Raw genomic sequence first — 15783 nt, 5'->3', positions numbered from 1 at the left:
CGCGCCATCCCGGCCCAGAGGAAACGTGTAACGAAGGTGGAAGAGGGAAGGTCGCCGGAGCTGCTCCGCCTCTTCTTGTTCTCCCGAGGTTGTTTGGGGGCAGGGTGGGGGCCGCAGGGACCGAATGGGCGGCAAGTCGGTGGAGGATGTAGAAGGGGATGTGCAGAGGGGGCATCATCTTGATCTCAGAACAAAAAAAAAAAAAAAAAATCCAGGAACCAACACGGCGGCCGAGGAGGAGTGCTGATGCAGCAGATACGGAGCAGCTTCTGCTGTGCAACAATGTCGGACACGTTCGTTTGACTTGATAACATCGTTTGAGAGGCGACTTCCTTTCTCTTTCACCGACAACAATGCGCCGGTGGAGTACGAGCAGGTCTGCCGCGGTTCTTCTGTGCCTTCTGGGCTGCCATGTGTGGAAGGCGGTGACGAAAACACTGCAGGACGAGCGGGACGCTAAAGGTAGAGAAGAAACGCACTTTTGTTGTAAAGTTTTCTCTGGGTTTTGCAAAACAAAAGCAGATTTTTCGGCGATTGAACGCAAAGTAACGACGACAACTCGCCTCAGATACCATTCAGTTCAGGTTCGGATTTTAGCTTCTGCAGCGCAGGCTCCCTTGTTCTGTCCTCCACAGAAAATAGCGTGTTTACTGCGGGTCACCTCCATCACCCACACCACCACCCACAGCGCCATCACCCACACCCCCACCCAGACCACCACCTCAATCACCTCCAACTCCCACACCACCACCCACAGCACCTCCATCACCCACACCACCACCCACAGCGCCATCACCCACACCACCATCACCCACACCACCACCCACAGCGCCATCACCCACACCCCCACCCAGACCACCACCTCAATCACCTCCATCACCCACACCACCACCCACAGCGCCATCACCCCCACCCAGACCACCACCTCAATCACCTCCAACTCCCACACCACCACCCACAGCCCCTCCACCACCTCAATCACCTCCAACTCCCACACCACCTCCATCACCCACACCCTTCTCCCTGCACCTCACCCCCACCTCCTGTCCCGCTGATGTGATTAGGTTGGGCAGATGGCACTCTACCTTTTACCATGTGATTCAGGGGATCCTCCGGAGCCTGTAGATTATTAAGGTCTGTCTGCTGTGTGTGATCTGAATTAGTGGAGTTAGAATCTCGTAATTAGTCGTCATGTTGGATGTCATGATGCTGTGAAATTGAATTCTCTTCCACTCACACATGAGCCACCGTTCAAAGGTTTAGGGTTATTTAGAAATGACCTTGTATTCCATGAAAAATGAGTGTGAATAGAAATGATTACTATATTAATAAGAAAACGTCAATGACAAAGCAAGAGTTGTATTGCTTGCAATAGTTAAAAGTCCCCTGTTATAAAAATTCCACTTTGTGAGATTATTTAACATTAATACAAGTTCCCCAGCCTGTCTATGGTCCTACAGTGGCTAGAAATGGCGATAGGTGTAAAGAGAGCTTTGGCCATTCTGCCTCGCCATTCACAGAGCGGCAGCTCAGATGGCCGAATCTGAAATTTGTCCCTTTATGTCGTCATAAAGGGAAAGGTTACCTCCCGTTTCTCACGCTTTGTTCACCCAGAGACTTTCCCACTCCTCCCCTGAAACATTATCTCCACCGACCAAATGTGCAAAGCATTGCAGTTGCTTGGCGATTGGATTTAAAAATAAATGCAAATGAAGAACCAGTGGGCTCCTCCTCATCCCGCCTCTCTCCTCCTCGTCTACATATACTGAATCTACATACTGATACTGATACTGAAACGGTGCGTCCTGCAGAAATCTCTTTGTGTAATTCTGCACCACGGCTGAATTTTGGAAAGAGACTTCAGATACAGTATTGGGGGGTAATACTGTACCCTAGCGGGTAAAGAAACGGAGCCGTAATCAGAAGGTTGCCTAGGTGCCTGAGCAAAAGCACCACACACTGCTTCCCGGCACCTGTCATGGCTGCCCACTCTTCACCAAGGGTGATGGTTAAATGTAGAGGAAACATTTTAGTTGTGTCACCGTGTGCTGTGCTGCAGTGTATCACAATGACCTTTTGAGTGGTTGGGATTTTCCTCTCTACCTCTGTCAGGTCTCATGGCCTTTTTCAGGTCTGTCCTGAGATGTTCTGCCTTTCACGGCGTTGCTTCCAAGCCACTCCTGTGTTGTTTGGGCTGCTTAGGGTCATTGTCGTGTGGAAATGTCATGAGGTCCTGAGCACTCTGGACTAGGTCTTCATCCAGGATCTCTCTGTACTTTTCTGTGTCCTTCTTTCTTTCAAGTAGGACCAGAGCACAGTAAATACATGCAAATAAAACGGGTCATGGCAATGTGTAATAGTATATTTCGTAAATTCTGCCCTGTTTTTTATCTGCAGAGGTGTCCTTGAAGGTGCACCTGAGTGACGCCAGCACCCACCAACCACTGTCCGGCGTCACAGTGGACATTTTTGCCAACCACACCCTTGTGGCAACGGAGACCTCCATTGCAGACGGCAATGTCTTTCTTCGGTTCAGCTATCGCCTTGGCACCCTGCTGGTGATAACGGCAACAAAGCATGGCTTTGTACCGAGCTGCACGCCCTGGCAACCCACCAGGCTGCCTGGTAACATCTTTTAACCAAACTTTCATACAAGTTACAGGGTTGTGCAAAACTACTTTTGAAATATTGATGACACAGTAGTGAAATGAGTGCTTTGGCATAAAATCCAACCTCATGCGAGTGGTGTATTGATTTTTTTTTTTACCGGTGTGTTTCCATTAGGCATATTTTCTAGTCTCTGCTTCAGTTTGCCTAATTTAGATGTTAATGGGAAAACGGCTAGTAATGTAGCGTTAATGCTGTTTCTGTGCTGAGACTGCAGTGCTTTTTATTACAGTTACATGTTACTGAGTTGAGTAAAAATGTATTTGTATATAAAAAAGTATTTGTCAAATATAAAGACTCAAGTCAACTGCTATGTTCATTAACATGCAAGGTAGTTGCAGAAAGCTGGTAGCACCAGTGCAACCACAGAAAATATTTCAGTTTTACAACCTTATGGTAAGCAGGATGTGACATTTTTTGTGAACACCACCATGTTCATTGCTGAGTATAACTTTTTGTGTGTGTTTTTGTGCATTTCAGTATTCTCATCTCTTAGCCTTGATCTTCTCCCTGAAAGACCAGCAACTTTAATGGTTTATGAAGACGTGGTGCAGGTTGTTTCTGGATATCAAGGTATGTATGCAAATTCACAGTTCTGTGATGTGTGACACAGTTCACACATTTTACATATAGTATACACTACAGCTGGGCGATATGGCAAAAAAGTGATAAACTTTCTAATATCAAACAATTCTATGTTTTCAATCAATTTTTATTACAGTTTTTTTCTAATATTGCCAGACCTAAAGACACCAGAGATTTATTAGTATATTATCATATTATCGTTGCCCTCCTCTGCTCCATTTCGCTCCTTGCTGGCTTTACATCACGTGGTAATGCGTGTGTTGCTTTCGTATTCCAGTGCCTCAGCTATTTTAGCGTTCTTATTTTAGCGTTTTCAGTTTGCTTAGTATTAGAAATGTTTTGTTCAATAATTTGGGCTCAAATCTGATTCCATTTTTGTTCAGCACAGGCTACATGAACAGGCACGCAGGCAGGGATCGACACATACATTCATCCACACATTCTCTCTCGTTCTCACCTTCAGTCCTGATCGCTACTGTCTCACCTGCATGCTCTTGTTTGCTGGCTCTAGTTTCCGAAATATTTTATTCATTTTGTGGGCATCAGGGAGCTGGGAGCTCCCGGAACTTTTGGGAGACCTGGGATGTCTGGCAGCCGCACGTCTCCATTTAAAAGGAATGTAATGTATGGTTTCAATCATAGATCGAGACCATATAATTGCCTAATCCTGGTTTACACCACCAGGCAAAAGTTTTTTTTGCACCAATCTTATTTATGGGTCTTTAAATTTTTTAGATTATAAGAACACATGCAAACAAGGCAAAACATTGAGCATCTAAGTCTTTCCAACAGTCCTGAAGGTTTATACTGAACACTTTCTTATCATTCACTCATGTTAATGAGCATGATGCGCCTTTTCATGATATTAGTGAACAAAGCAGCCATGAAGGTAAAAAGAGGCGACTATTTAAAATAGCCGATTCTCCTGACATACTTCACTTTCTCCTGATACAATAGATTCTACATATGTCTCTTACACTGGATTTTTCAAAATGGCCTTGAGCTTAGTCCACAGAGTAGGGGCGTCCAGACTTTTGACTGGTAGTAAAAGAGTGAGTACTGGTGAGCTGTAGTGTAGAAACTCATTTATAATTCCTAAACGTGTGTTTTATGTGTGTGTTTCTGTGTATGGAAGTGCACATTTCAGGATCCAGAATGCAGGCCTGGGTTCAGTTTCAGCGAAGGGCTCTGACTCTCCCACCAAATTCATCCTACACCAATCTCACTGCTCTGCTCACTGTCACACACTCCCCTGATGCACACCGCCTGCCTTACCTAAAGGTCTTTAACACAAATGCAACAGGTATGTACTTGTATATGTGGTAAATGTCCAAAAGAGTCCCATACTTGATCAGGATCAGGTCTTCGGCTTGTTTGGGTATGACAACGAAAATGGAAAGAATGGAAGAAAGTAATTTAGAGAGAGAGTCTTCTTCAGACAGAAAGGCCATTTCCTGCTCTGTCAGCATTGAATACAGATTAATCTATTTAAGATCCTGACTTAAACCTGCTGACCTTCTCCCTCTTTACATATGTTCACATTCTGCTATAGTTCTGTTGTTCTAACGTGGGCACACTATGAACGTATATTTAATCTTTCGTTTCGTTTAATCTGTCAGTTAATGTGTTTTTTTATTATGGATGTTAGTATTTATAAAGGGCTCTGAACAACATGGTAGCATAAACATTTCATTATCTGGGTGTTTCAGTCTTTTATATAATAAAGGGATGATCAAGGTCAGTTAATACCAGATGGATAATCCATTTTACCACTTCATAGTGAGATATATGGTGGTTCCACATCTAAATCTTAAGTGGTGAGACTGATGTGCAAGGAAATCACTTCTGTATTCATTCTTCATATGCATCAGGAATATTTTACAAAACTACATTGGAACCAGTATTCTAAATTGCTAATCATGTTTTCAACCTAGAACAACAGATATAATTTGTGTTAAATTGAGTTGTTTTCCATGCACCATTTTTAATCCCTGATTGTGACATTGTGTTGTTGTTGAGAAGGAATCTGTGCTAGAGTGTAATACAGCGCTGGAGTAGAGCTCTGAGTAGCACCACCCTGATCGCTTTAAACCCGCTCTTTCTGTGTTTACAGGTTTCGAGTTGACTCCTGTAGCCGCCATCAGTGTGCACTTGTTGGGCAGCGATGGGTCTGAACTTCAGGTGACCGAGCCAATCAGTGTGAGGATTCCTCTTCCTGCCAACAGTGGCCTGAAAGAGAATGACCATATACCTGCCTGGAGATTTGACCCGAAACTGGGTGAGTAGTTCTGGGTGCTTGCAGGTTATTTGTGAGGTAGTGTGAGGGTTAGTGAGGGAATTATTGTGTTTCTGCAAAGGATCAAATGATTCACAGATAAAATCAAATGCTTTAGCAGCTCATGCCCCAGTCACATGAGCTGCCAGTCTGTGGTACACTGAGGGCCGCCTGTGGCAATCAACTTTGAGCTATTATATCTACTTACCTTCATACAGAAAAATAAATGCTATAAAAAAAAAATGTGAGAAGCATTCAATCATAACATGAATATTCTTACTAGGGTGGCAGATAGTGTGTGGTTATATTAGGCAGCAAGTGAACATGTTGTCCTTCCAATTGATGTTGAGAGCACAAAAAATGGATACATGTGGAAGGATTTGACCAACTTTCACATGGTATTTCCGAAGTATTCCCCAAACTGCTGCTCTTGTAGGATGTTCTTCGTCTGCAGTGGTCAGGGCCGAGTAAAAAACTGAACATGGTTGCTGACCCGAGTACACTCCTTCATGGAAACATTAGTCCCTGATGGCAGTGTCCTCTTTCAGCATTTGTGGGTTGTGCTGGAAAAACTAGTTTAATCTGTACAGGATCTGCTACTGACTGCCTGGTGCCAGATACCAGAGTATTCCTTCGGACGTTTTGTGCAGTCCATGCCTTGATGACATCATTATAAGGCCAGAATTGTCTTAATGTTATGGCTGATCAATGTATGTTATGGCATTTTTTCAAATCACAGTTTCTGTCAAGTATAAAGGTTTAATGATTGCTTAATAGATTATTATAAGGCAATTTTTGTTTTTAATATTAATTTTTTTGTCAGAAGTGAACACAGTAAATGTTCTGGAAAAATGCTAGAATTTAAAAAATAAAACAAGTCATTCAAAAATACTCCGCCAGTCAAAAGTTTGGACACACCTTCTCATTTATGGGTCTTACATTTTTTTACATTATAGAACAAAACTGACGATACAGGACTATGAAATAACGTGTGTGTAATAAACAAAAGCAAAGCAAGAAGTTGAAGATTTGCGTCTCTCCCAATCAGGGAGCTTTTGCTGTGTTGGCAGCATTTCACAATCGTGTCTTCTCTCCACCACCTTAAGTTGCACAAAACAGGGACGGTTTCCAACAGTCCTGAAGGTTTATACTGAACACTTTCTTATTCATTCATGTTAATTAGCATCTCATGACGTGCACTTTGATTGTGACAGTAGCGATCAAAGCAGCCATGAAGGTAAAAATAGGCAACTCTGGAAAAAAATAGATTGTTAAAACATACTTCACTTTCTCCTGATACAACTAATACTAATTATGTCTATACTAATTATTGTTCAAAATGGCATCGAGCTTTGTCTCCATAACTGTACATAACCACACAGTAGGGGCCTCCAGACTTTTGACTGGTAGTGTAGGTAAATACGACTAAATCCTAAGTCTTAACTATAAAAAAAGTTTTACAGTGGTACATAAAGCAATTGCTTTGGTCTGAATATGCTACACAAAGAAAAATGGAACTGCGTACTGCTGTGCATGCACAAAAGAAAGATGCCAGAACTAACGGACCAATTTACTTTTATTTTCCCTAATATATTTTCTTTTGTGCTCACTTTATTAGAACAAACAAACTTGTACAGAAGAAGTCAGCAATCAAACTTCATAAGCCACGGCACAAACAATAAGGTCAATATGAAACCATAATTTTATCACCATCTCCCCCCCCCCTAGTGAGCTCATTTACGTGAACCACCCTCAAAACAGGGCAAAAATGGAGCCAAAAGTGTTTTACAGCCTGCTGCAAACCAGGCTGTAGAGAATTGGACTTGCTGCAACGCAACCAGCCCCATGATTCCTTTATTTGTTTTATATCCTGTCAAAAATGTGTCCTCATACTAAAAGGGCAAATGAAAATTACATTTTGCTATGTTAAAATATTACCCAAACATTTCTTCTTGAACACTTGAGAAAGTACTTTCAGAAGCCTTACAATTCATTTTTATAGTTTAATCATCATATCTTATTGATTAATGGATTCATAATGCATTGGTAAATCATTCCTTTTTTTTTCTGTTTCACTGCGATTGTGAAACTACACAGATTTTGGAGTGGATGTCCACTTTGTAATGTAATGTCCTGTGGAATGAATAGGCATATAGTGAATATATGCTATGCTTATCGCTGCGTATCCATGGGTTTGAAACCTAAGTCTCCAGATTTATTATGATTAAGTGTGTGTGTTACACATAGAAGTGCTTATGTGCATATATCTGACACGTTCTTGCCCTTCAGCTTTTTGTCCTTTTTTTCTGTTGTGCAGGACCTTTTTTTTTTTTTTTTTTTTTTTTTTTTTTTGTAAAGACGTGATCATTGTGGGTGTGCGTGTCATTACTTACTGCTGTATGTAGACTGGTCTTTATTATGAAGGCTGTCCCTTGGCAACCCACTTTAAATGAAACATTCTTCTTAAATCTCTTTGTCCAGTTGATTGGTGTGTGTGTATACATTTTAATTTTGACAGTTGAACTTTAAAGGTGGGCAACATGCATGTTCCCTGTGGTAATAAATCAGTTCTGTTTTTTTTGTTTTTTTTTGCAGTACCATGTCTTTGTTGCATGGAATCAGTTGTCTTAAAACAGTGCTCAGGGTGCCACATGTGGCACATGACTGCTACAAGTTGCATTTGAAAATGCACAGAACTAAGGGTCACTGAGGTGTCATTGGGTCATTGCATGTGCTTTAATTAAGTATGTACATTTTTGATGTATAAAATATGACGTATTCATGTTTGTGTGTTTTGCAGGTGCCTGGCTGAAGAGTAGTCTGGGATATGTGCAGAAAGAGGGAGAGGATCTTATTCTCACTTACATTGCCCCACAACTGGGCTATTGGGTGGCAGCAATGTCCCCTCTAAACACTGGTAACAGACTAATCAACTGGTTTTTGCAGCACTATATAAGACATGGCATGTGGGGATTGTTCCCATAAGTCTAGTATGTCATTTACAACAGGTTACATTTACAGCATTTACCAGATGCCCTTATCCAGAGTGACTTCTGGTCAGTAGTTACAAGGGAAGGGTTAAGTGTCTTGCTTAGGCACACAATGTGAGAGGAGAAATTAACTACCCAGCCAGGCCTTTTGTTGTAGTGAGTGTCATTAATTCTGACACACAGAAGATTAATTTAAATTACATTTCTATTAAATTATATTAAAACATGTGTAAGCATAATTGACAACTCTCACACACCCTTGTCACGTCCTTGTCTAGGGGTGTAGAGGAAGCTCCTCCAATCACAGCATACAGCCCAACAACACTGGGACACCCTACTTCCTCCTCCAGTTCTATTAAACCCCTTAATATTAAGCTGTAACATGCCCAGGTGTAGCACAAAGTCCATCCCCTCCCTTTCTTCTCCATTTCCCTCCATTATCTACACTCCTAATACCCCTTGTATTCAGGGTACATCTGCAACAAGCGTCATAGATAATTCATGCAGTTTGATTGTGAACATGCCCCACATAAACATGGCCCACATGAGCATAAAGCCATTTAGAACTACCATAATTAAGTACATAAGTAAGCCACAATTTTGTCGCAGGTCCTGAGGTGGCCAAGGATATCAGCACCTACCACACCTTCTTCTTGCTGGCCATATTGGGCGGCATGGTTTTGCTGCTACTGCTGCTGTTCTGCCTACTGCTCTACTACTGCAGGTTTGTGAGGGTTTCTGCTTACTGCTTACTAAAGAAGCCCATTTTCTGTGGATCTGCACACTTTCAGTTGACGTTCATTCACTGGACGTGATAACAGCCTTCAAATATCATCTGATTTGCTTTTGTTGTTTTGAGCTAGAATACAACCCCACTTCCATTTCAAATTATGGCAGTACATATTGAAGACGAGGAGCCATTTTTTTTTTTATACAGACTTTTTTTTTACAGAGGCTTTTATTTTGGCTTGGAAAGCAAAAATCTTCTACCTTTTTTCCTTATTGCACATCCTCGAAATTTTACGTTTGTCCGGCCCATACCACAGAAGTGTGCTATTACTTTTTAAAGTGATCCGTGACTCCGCCTGCGTGCCACACCCATTTTTCTAACCAATTTTTTTCTAATTGACTTCCCGTTCGGTTCCATATTGACATGAAACTTAGTACACACCTTCATCTTAAATTTGGTAAAGACCTTCAACTTTACTCTTAACTTCAACTTTTTACTTTTTCACCTTCACTCCTCCTTTATCACACTTTATCACAACCCATTCACTCCCATGGAGAGCAACACATTTTCAGCCTTCCAACCACCACACATTTAACCCATTAAACCAATGTAACCATATTTAATCTCCTTCCACTCATGCCCCTATCTTCCATCGCCCCTTTTCATCCTTTCATTCTACCATTCACACACCCATGCATTTTACAGAGCAACAATGATCACACTCTCAGCCTTCCAACCACAATACATTTAACCCATTCAACAAACTTAACATATTCAATCACATTTAACCTCCTTCCACTCATCCCCCTTACCCGCACTTCTCCTTTTTATCCCTTCATCCTCCCATTGAAACACGTTTATTTAAGGGGCAATAATGGTCACATTTCCAGTCTTCCTACTAAGATACAGTGGGTTGCAAAAGTATTCGGCCGCCTTGAACTTCTCCACAGTTTGTCACATTACAGCCACAAACATTAATCTATTTTATTGGAAGTCCATGTGAAAGACCAATACAAAGTGGTGTACACTTGAGAAATGGAGCGAAAAATGTTTTAGCATTTTGACCAGAGCACCAGAGCTCATCTGACCAGAGCACCATTTTCCACATGTTTGTTGTGTCCCCCCACATGGCTTGTGGCAAACTTCAAATGGGACTTCTTATGGTTCTCTTTTAACAATGGCTTTCTTCTTGCCACTCTTCCATAAAGGCCAATTTTGTGCAGTGCACAACAAATAGTTGCAATTTCCCACTTGTGGGACTAATAAAGGTTGATCTTATCTTATCTTAGTTGTCCTATGGACAGATTCCCCTACCTGAGCTGTAGATCTCTGCAGCACGTTCAGTCACCATGAGCCTCTTGGCTGCATTTCTGATCAGCGTTGTCTTTGTTTGGTCTGTGAGTTTAGGTAGACGGCCTTGTCTTGGCTGGTTTACAGTTGTGCCATACTCCTTCCATTTCTGAATGATCAATTGAACAGTGCTCCGTTGGATATTTATATAGCCTTAACCTGCTTTAAATTTCTCAATAACTTTATCCCTGACCTGTCTGGTGTGTTCTTTGGACTTCATGGTGTTGTTGCTCCCAATATTCTCTTAAACAGCCTCTGAGGCTGTCACAGAGCAGCTGTATTTATACTGACATTAGATTAACACAGATGCACTCTATTTAGTCATTAGCACTTATCAGGCAATGTCTATGGGCAACTTATTGCACTCAGACCAAAGGGGACTGAATACTTATGCACACCCCACTTTTCAGTTATTTATTTGTAAAAAATGTTGATGAAAAATGATTTTCGTTCCACTTCTCAAGTGTACACCACTTTGTATTGGTCTTTCACATGGAATCCCAATAAAATAGATTCATGTTTGTGGCTCTAATGTGACAAAATGTGGAAAAGTTCAAGGGGGCCGAATACTTTTGCAACCCACTGTAATTGACATGTCCCAAACATTGTGGCCATGCCCCGTAACCTTTTTTGATGTTCATATGTTAACATTAGTATGCTCACATGCTAATTTTTCAACATGCTCCAAACATGTGACTCATCATGACCACACTCTGTGACGTTAGCATGCCATCATTAGCATGCTAATTTTTTGACATGCTCTAATTGTCACCAAATTTCTTGTGACTCATTGTGTTAATATGTAAATTAAAGCCCAAATAATCTACATTTTTGACCATTTACACTAATTTTACTCATTTAACAATGATTTCACTCTTCCCCTTCATCTCTCTCATCTCTTAACGTTTTATCATTTCACCCATTCCACGAAATTAACTAATTCAACAATGATTCCACTCTTCCTCTTTCATCCTGTCTTTTATACCTTTAACTGGTTTCTGAGCCAAAACAACATTTTGTTCACAAATTTGCCTTTTCTAGTTACTTTTTGCTGTTTGTCCTCAGGAGGAAATGTGTGCGTTCTGGACCCAGTCACAGGAAGTTGGCTGCATCATTAGCATTGGAGCACTCCAAGCGGGACCAGTCAACCTCCATGTCCCACCTAAACCTTTTGAGTGAGACTCACCTGGACCATCTTGAGCTAGTGTCTCAGGGCCCTGAGGCAGACCTACACACACCCATCCTGAAGGCATCACTCTACAACTCCTCCACCAATGGCCTTGCCACGTCACAGAATGAGCTGCCGCTGAGCCGGGCCTCACAAAACAACCAATTTCACCGCTCGGCAGAGACCTTTGCGCTGAAGGCTGTTTACTCTGCCAACCCGTCTGAGGCAGAGTACCGGCGCAGCTACACCTCGGTCCTGTCCTCATCCCTCCAGCCCCTGCACACCTCGGTCAGCTCATCGTCCCCCCATCGACTGCTCCACTCGTCTTCTGAGGACAAAAGTAGCCAGCAGGACCATGGCCGACTCTCTCCCTTACGGGATGTGTCCATCGTGGCCACCACACCATGTGGGACAGTGGTGTTGGAACGCAGGGTGCCAGACTGTCCCCTGTCCCGGTCCGTGGACCAGTTGGAACGTGATCCCCTCCCCCTGTCTCTCACGCTACCCCGTCCTGGACCGCTGCTCTGCTGCAGCTCTGAGCTACATGTCAGTCAAATGCAGAAGGGCGGTGCTTATCATAGGCCACGCCCCACGCTGCTCATTCCTGCCCACTACATGCGTCTGCCTGGCACACACCCTTTGTCAGGCCAGGCCCTTCTCCTCCAGTCAGATGAGCGCAGCGAGCTGGAGAGCATCCAAGCTGAACTCACAGCTTCACACAAACCGCTGGGGCTGTTGGTGGCATCTGAGGGCTCGGAGTCCCAGGAGGGTGTGGTGGATGAGGGCATGGAAGGAGGGGAGCTAAGGGGACCAAGAGAACCTAAAGAGTGGAGCCAGGCTCTGTCCATTCCAGAGCAACTGAGTCAGGCGAGCCTGGGTGTGGTCGAGATGAATGGTGAGGACCAGCTTCTTGCTGAGAAGGCGCTGCTGGAGCTGCGAGGTGGGAAGCCCCTGCCCCACCCTCGGGCTTGGTTTGTGTCTCTAGATGGTCGCTCCAATGCCCACATACGGCACTCTTACATCGACCTGCAGGGGGCCAGCGGCATAACTGGCTGCAGTAACGACGCCAGTTTGGACTCAGGCGTGGACATGGGTGAGGTCAAGGGGCCGAATTGGCGCAGAGCTTCTCCGGGGGTACACCATCGTGACGTGACACCTCAGGCTCCTAGTGTCACGTACACTCAGGTTGTGTTGCTGGAAGATTCCAACAGCCCCACTGACAAACAAGGGATACAGGAGAGACATGAAGGAGGCGATCCAGAAGATGGTCTGGGTTCTCCTCTGTCTCCCACACCTCCAGCACCCTCTTCTCCTCCCTGCCCTGCTTCCCCTGCCCCGCCCCTGGCTGAGAGTGTAGAGAGTAATGAAGAGGATTTTAGGACTGAGCCTGTTCAAACACCTCTGCAGCTCTCCTGCAGTGAGCTCAGCCAACTCGACACTCCCGATGAGCCTGTTGTCCATGATGATAGTGGCGATGATGACAACAAAAAGAGCCCATGGCAGAAACGGGAGGAGCGGCCTCTTTTAGCCTTTAACCCTAAATGACCCTAGACCTTTGATCTCTTATCTTAAAGGGATCTGACTCTCACAACCGAAAATATTAAATCTGCTACAAAAGTGACTTCCACTACCCCACGGTTGCGTATTGTGCAAAGTTTTCAGTGCCTAGTACACTTTTTTTTTTTTCCTTTCTTCCAGTGGGGGGAAAAACCACTAGATTTGTGCATATGCACTGTAAGCATATAGTGGAAGTCACATTTTCAGATGTAACGTTTTGAGTGGTGAGAGTGAAGCCATGCAGATGAGAGCAGGAATTTAAAATGCTGCCAAAGTATACAAGGGGATATCGAGAGTGTGTGTGAGTGTGAGGGAGAGACAGAGAGAGAATGATTAAATCAAAGGAGCATTAAACAGTAGCATGTTGTGTACAGTAACCTTGGCTTCAAAGGTCCCCTTACATGAAGATTTCAATTTGTGACATCATCTAAAATTAATGCTAGTTCCCCCTAGCCTGTCTATGGTCCTGCAGTGGCTAGAAATGGCAATAGGTGTAAAGAGAGCTTTGGACATTCTGTTTCGCCGTTCAGAAGAGCGGCGTCCTCTCTATGCTTCAAAGGGGAAAGATTAAGCAACGTCCTGTCTGCACCAAACATTGTTGTTGGTGAAAAGAATGTCTGCTCACTTCTCTCCTCCTCATTAGCCTGTAAAGCTACAGACACCGAAATGGCGCGTCCTGGGGAAATCTCGTGGGACTGGCTAAAAGTGGCTGTAATTCTTAATCACTGCTGAATTTTGGAGAGAGACGTCAGATGCTGTATTAGGGGACCACTAAGACCGATATAAAAGCAAAAAAAATGTTCGTCAGGGGACCTTTAAGACAAGAGTTGGATGACTCCAGGACTGAAAGCTTAATTAGCACATAGCTCCCCCTAGTGGCGAACGAACAGGGGGTCCTGAACAGGCCCATCCATACTGGGCTTAATGCAAAGCTCACGTCAGCCTCCCACTGGGCAACTATAGTATAGCTCCAGATCGGCTATGCAGTTCTTTTGTACAGAATGTCATTTAAACCACCGTGCTTATTGCAAATGCAGAATATTTGACTTAGTTTATGTTAATATGTCTGCACGCATCCTGAAAACCAAATCAAGTAGTGGTTCCAGCAGAAGCCGCAGTGTCATATCCAAGTGCCTTTGCTGACCGATTCAGCTCTCCTCTCCTCTCATTACGGTATGCAATGCATCTTTTTGCCCTTTTACGTAGTTGGGTCAAAATCAGAATTCTCAGTATCAAATCATTTCTCTTAGGAGCTGTGTTTCCAGTTCCAGGCACTCTTTCATTCTTACCAAAGCAACAGCCTGCTGAATTCATTTATGAATTTTTATACTGTGTGGCACAATCAAAATGCAATTAGCTGTGTTACTTTTCAATTGATTTCTTAACATCTAAATATTTAATAAAGATAAATATTGATTTTCTGCCCAACCCTACCACTTTGTACTGTATGTTCCTGTTAAGGCAATAATTGCAGTAGTCTTAATCTTTTGGCTGCCACTGTTGCCTCTTCAAGCCTTCCTGTAGTACGATAATGATTTTAATGTGTATCCATGTATTATTTTGCATTTTGAAACTGCATAATTGTATACACTTATCTATGTGAGCATATACCTGCCGATATATTGACACTCTCTCTAGTCACACATTTATCTTTCTATAAGAGCAGGTTTTGCTTCCTTTATTTTATTTTTTTTAGAAAAGGGGCATTGTTTTGTTGCCATGACAACTATACTTTTATCTCCACACCATTATTAAGCAATAATATGCGGCACAAGACTGAAGTGCTGATATCTGAGAGTAGAGTGATGCTTGGAGTGAATTATTGAGACGATACCACAGTTACCTGCTAATATTTGAGACTATGAAGAGTTCAAATGAAAAAATCTCTGATCCAGCTGTCTCACAGCAGCAGCAACTGGTCTAGTGCTGATGGGACCACAATAAGCTGGAATGATATTCAAAGAGTTATGTGATAAGCAGACCAGATAGGATCTAAATGTACTTTTATTCTTTTAGAATTATACACTTCTACTCTTCTCTAACTAGTACATTTCAATATTATTTTATGAATGAATGGTTGCTTTTATTATGATCTCATATGTGTTAGTCTTTAATAAATCCATAAAATCAATTTCACTCTAAATTGTTCTGTTATGTTTTTTTTGGTTTACAGAAAATAAATTCTCTTTTTTAAAATAACTTATTCATGGTGTTTGACAACAATATTTGCCAAAACGATTTAAGCCCTCCAGTCTTTGTATTAGAGTCTTTGTAATTCCTCCAGAATTGTATTCGATCGTAAAAATGATACACAAACTAATAACACACAACCACCCACAAAGGAGCAGCATAACACTGGTAGCTGGTAGGGAAATGGAAGCCCAAATGAGCTGAAATACATTTACATTTACTGCATTTATTAGATGCCCGCTCAGGGTTAAGTGTCTTGCTCAGGGACAAG

At 42.7% G+C, this 15783-nt stretch overlaps 1 protein-coding gene across 1 annotated transcript; it reads left to right on the top strand.

Moving 5' to 3' along the window:
• The first annotated feature begins 35 nt into the window (after positions 1–35).
• On the top strand, positions 36–15453 carry fam171a1 (family with sequence similarity 171 member A1). The gene is made up of 8 exons (XM_028978415.1): positions 36–462; positions 2398–2625; positions 3148–3240; positions 4388–4555; positions 5366–5530; positions 8328–8444; positions 9127–9241; positions 11663–15453. The coding sequence occupies exons 1-8, from the start codon at positions 354–356 to the stop codon at positions 13308–13310; spliced, it is 2643 nt and encodes an 880-aa protein (XP_028834248.1). The 5' UTR covers positions 36–353; the 3' UTR covers positions 13311–15453.
• Positions 15454–15783: the final 330 nt, after the last annotated feature.

This window comes from Denticeps clupeoides, chromosome 4, assembly GCF_900700375.1.
Source record: "Denticeps clupeoides chromosome 4, fDenClu1.1, whole genome shotgun sequence".
Taxonomy (NCBI): Eukaryota; Metazoa; Chordata; class Actinopteri; order Clupeiformes; family Denticipitidae; genus Denticeps; species Denticeps clupeoides.
This window is presented reverse-complemented; position numbering and strand designations above follow the sequence as displayed.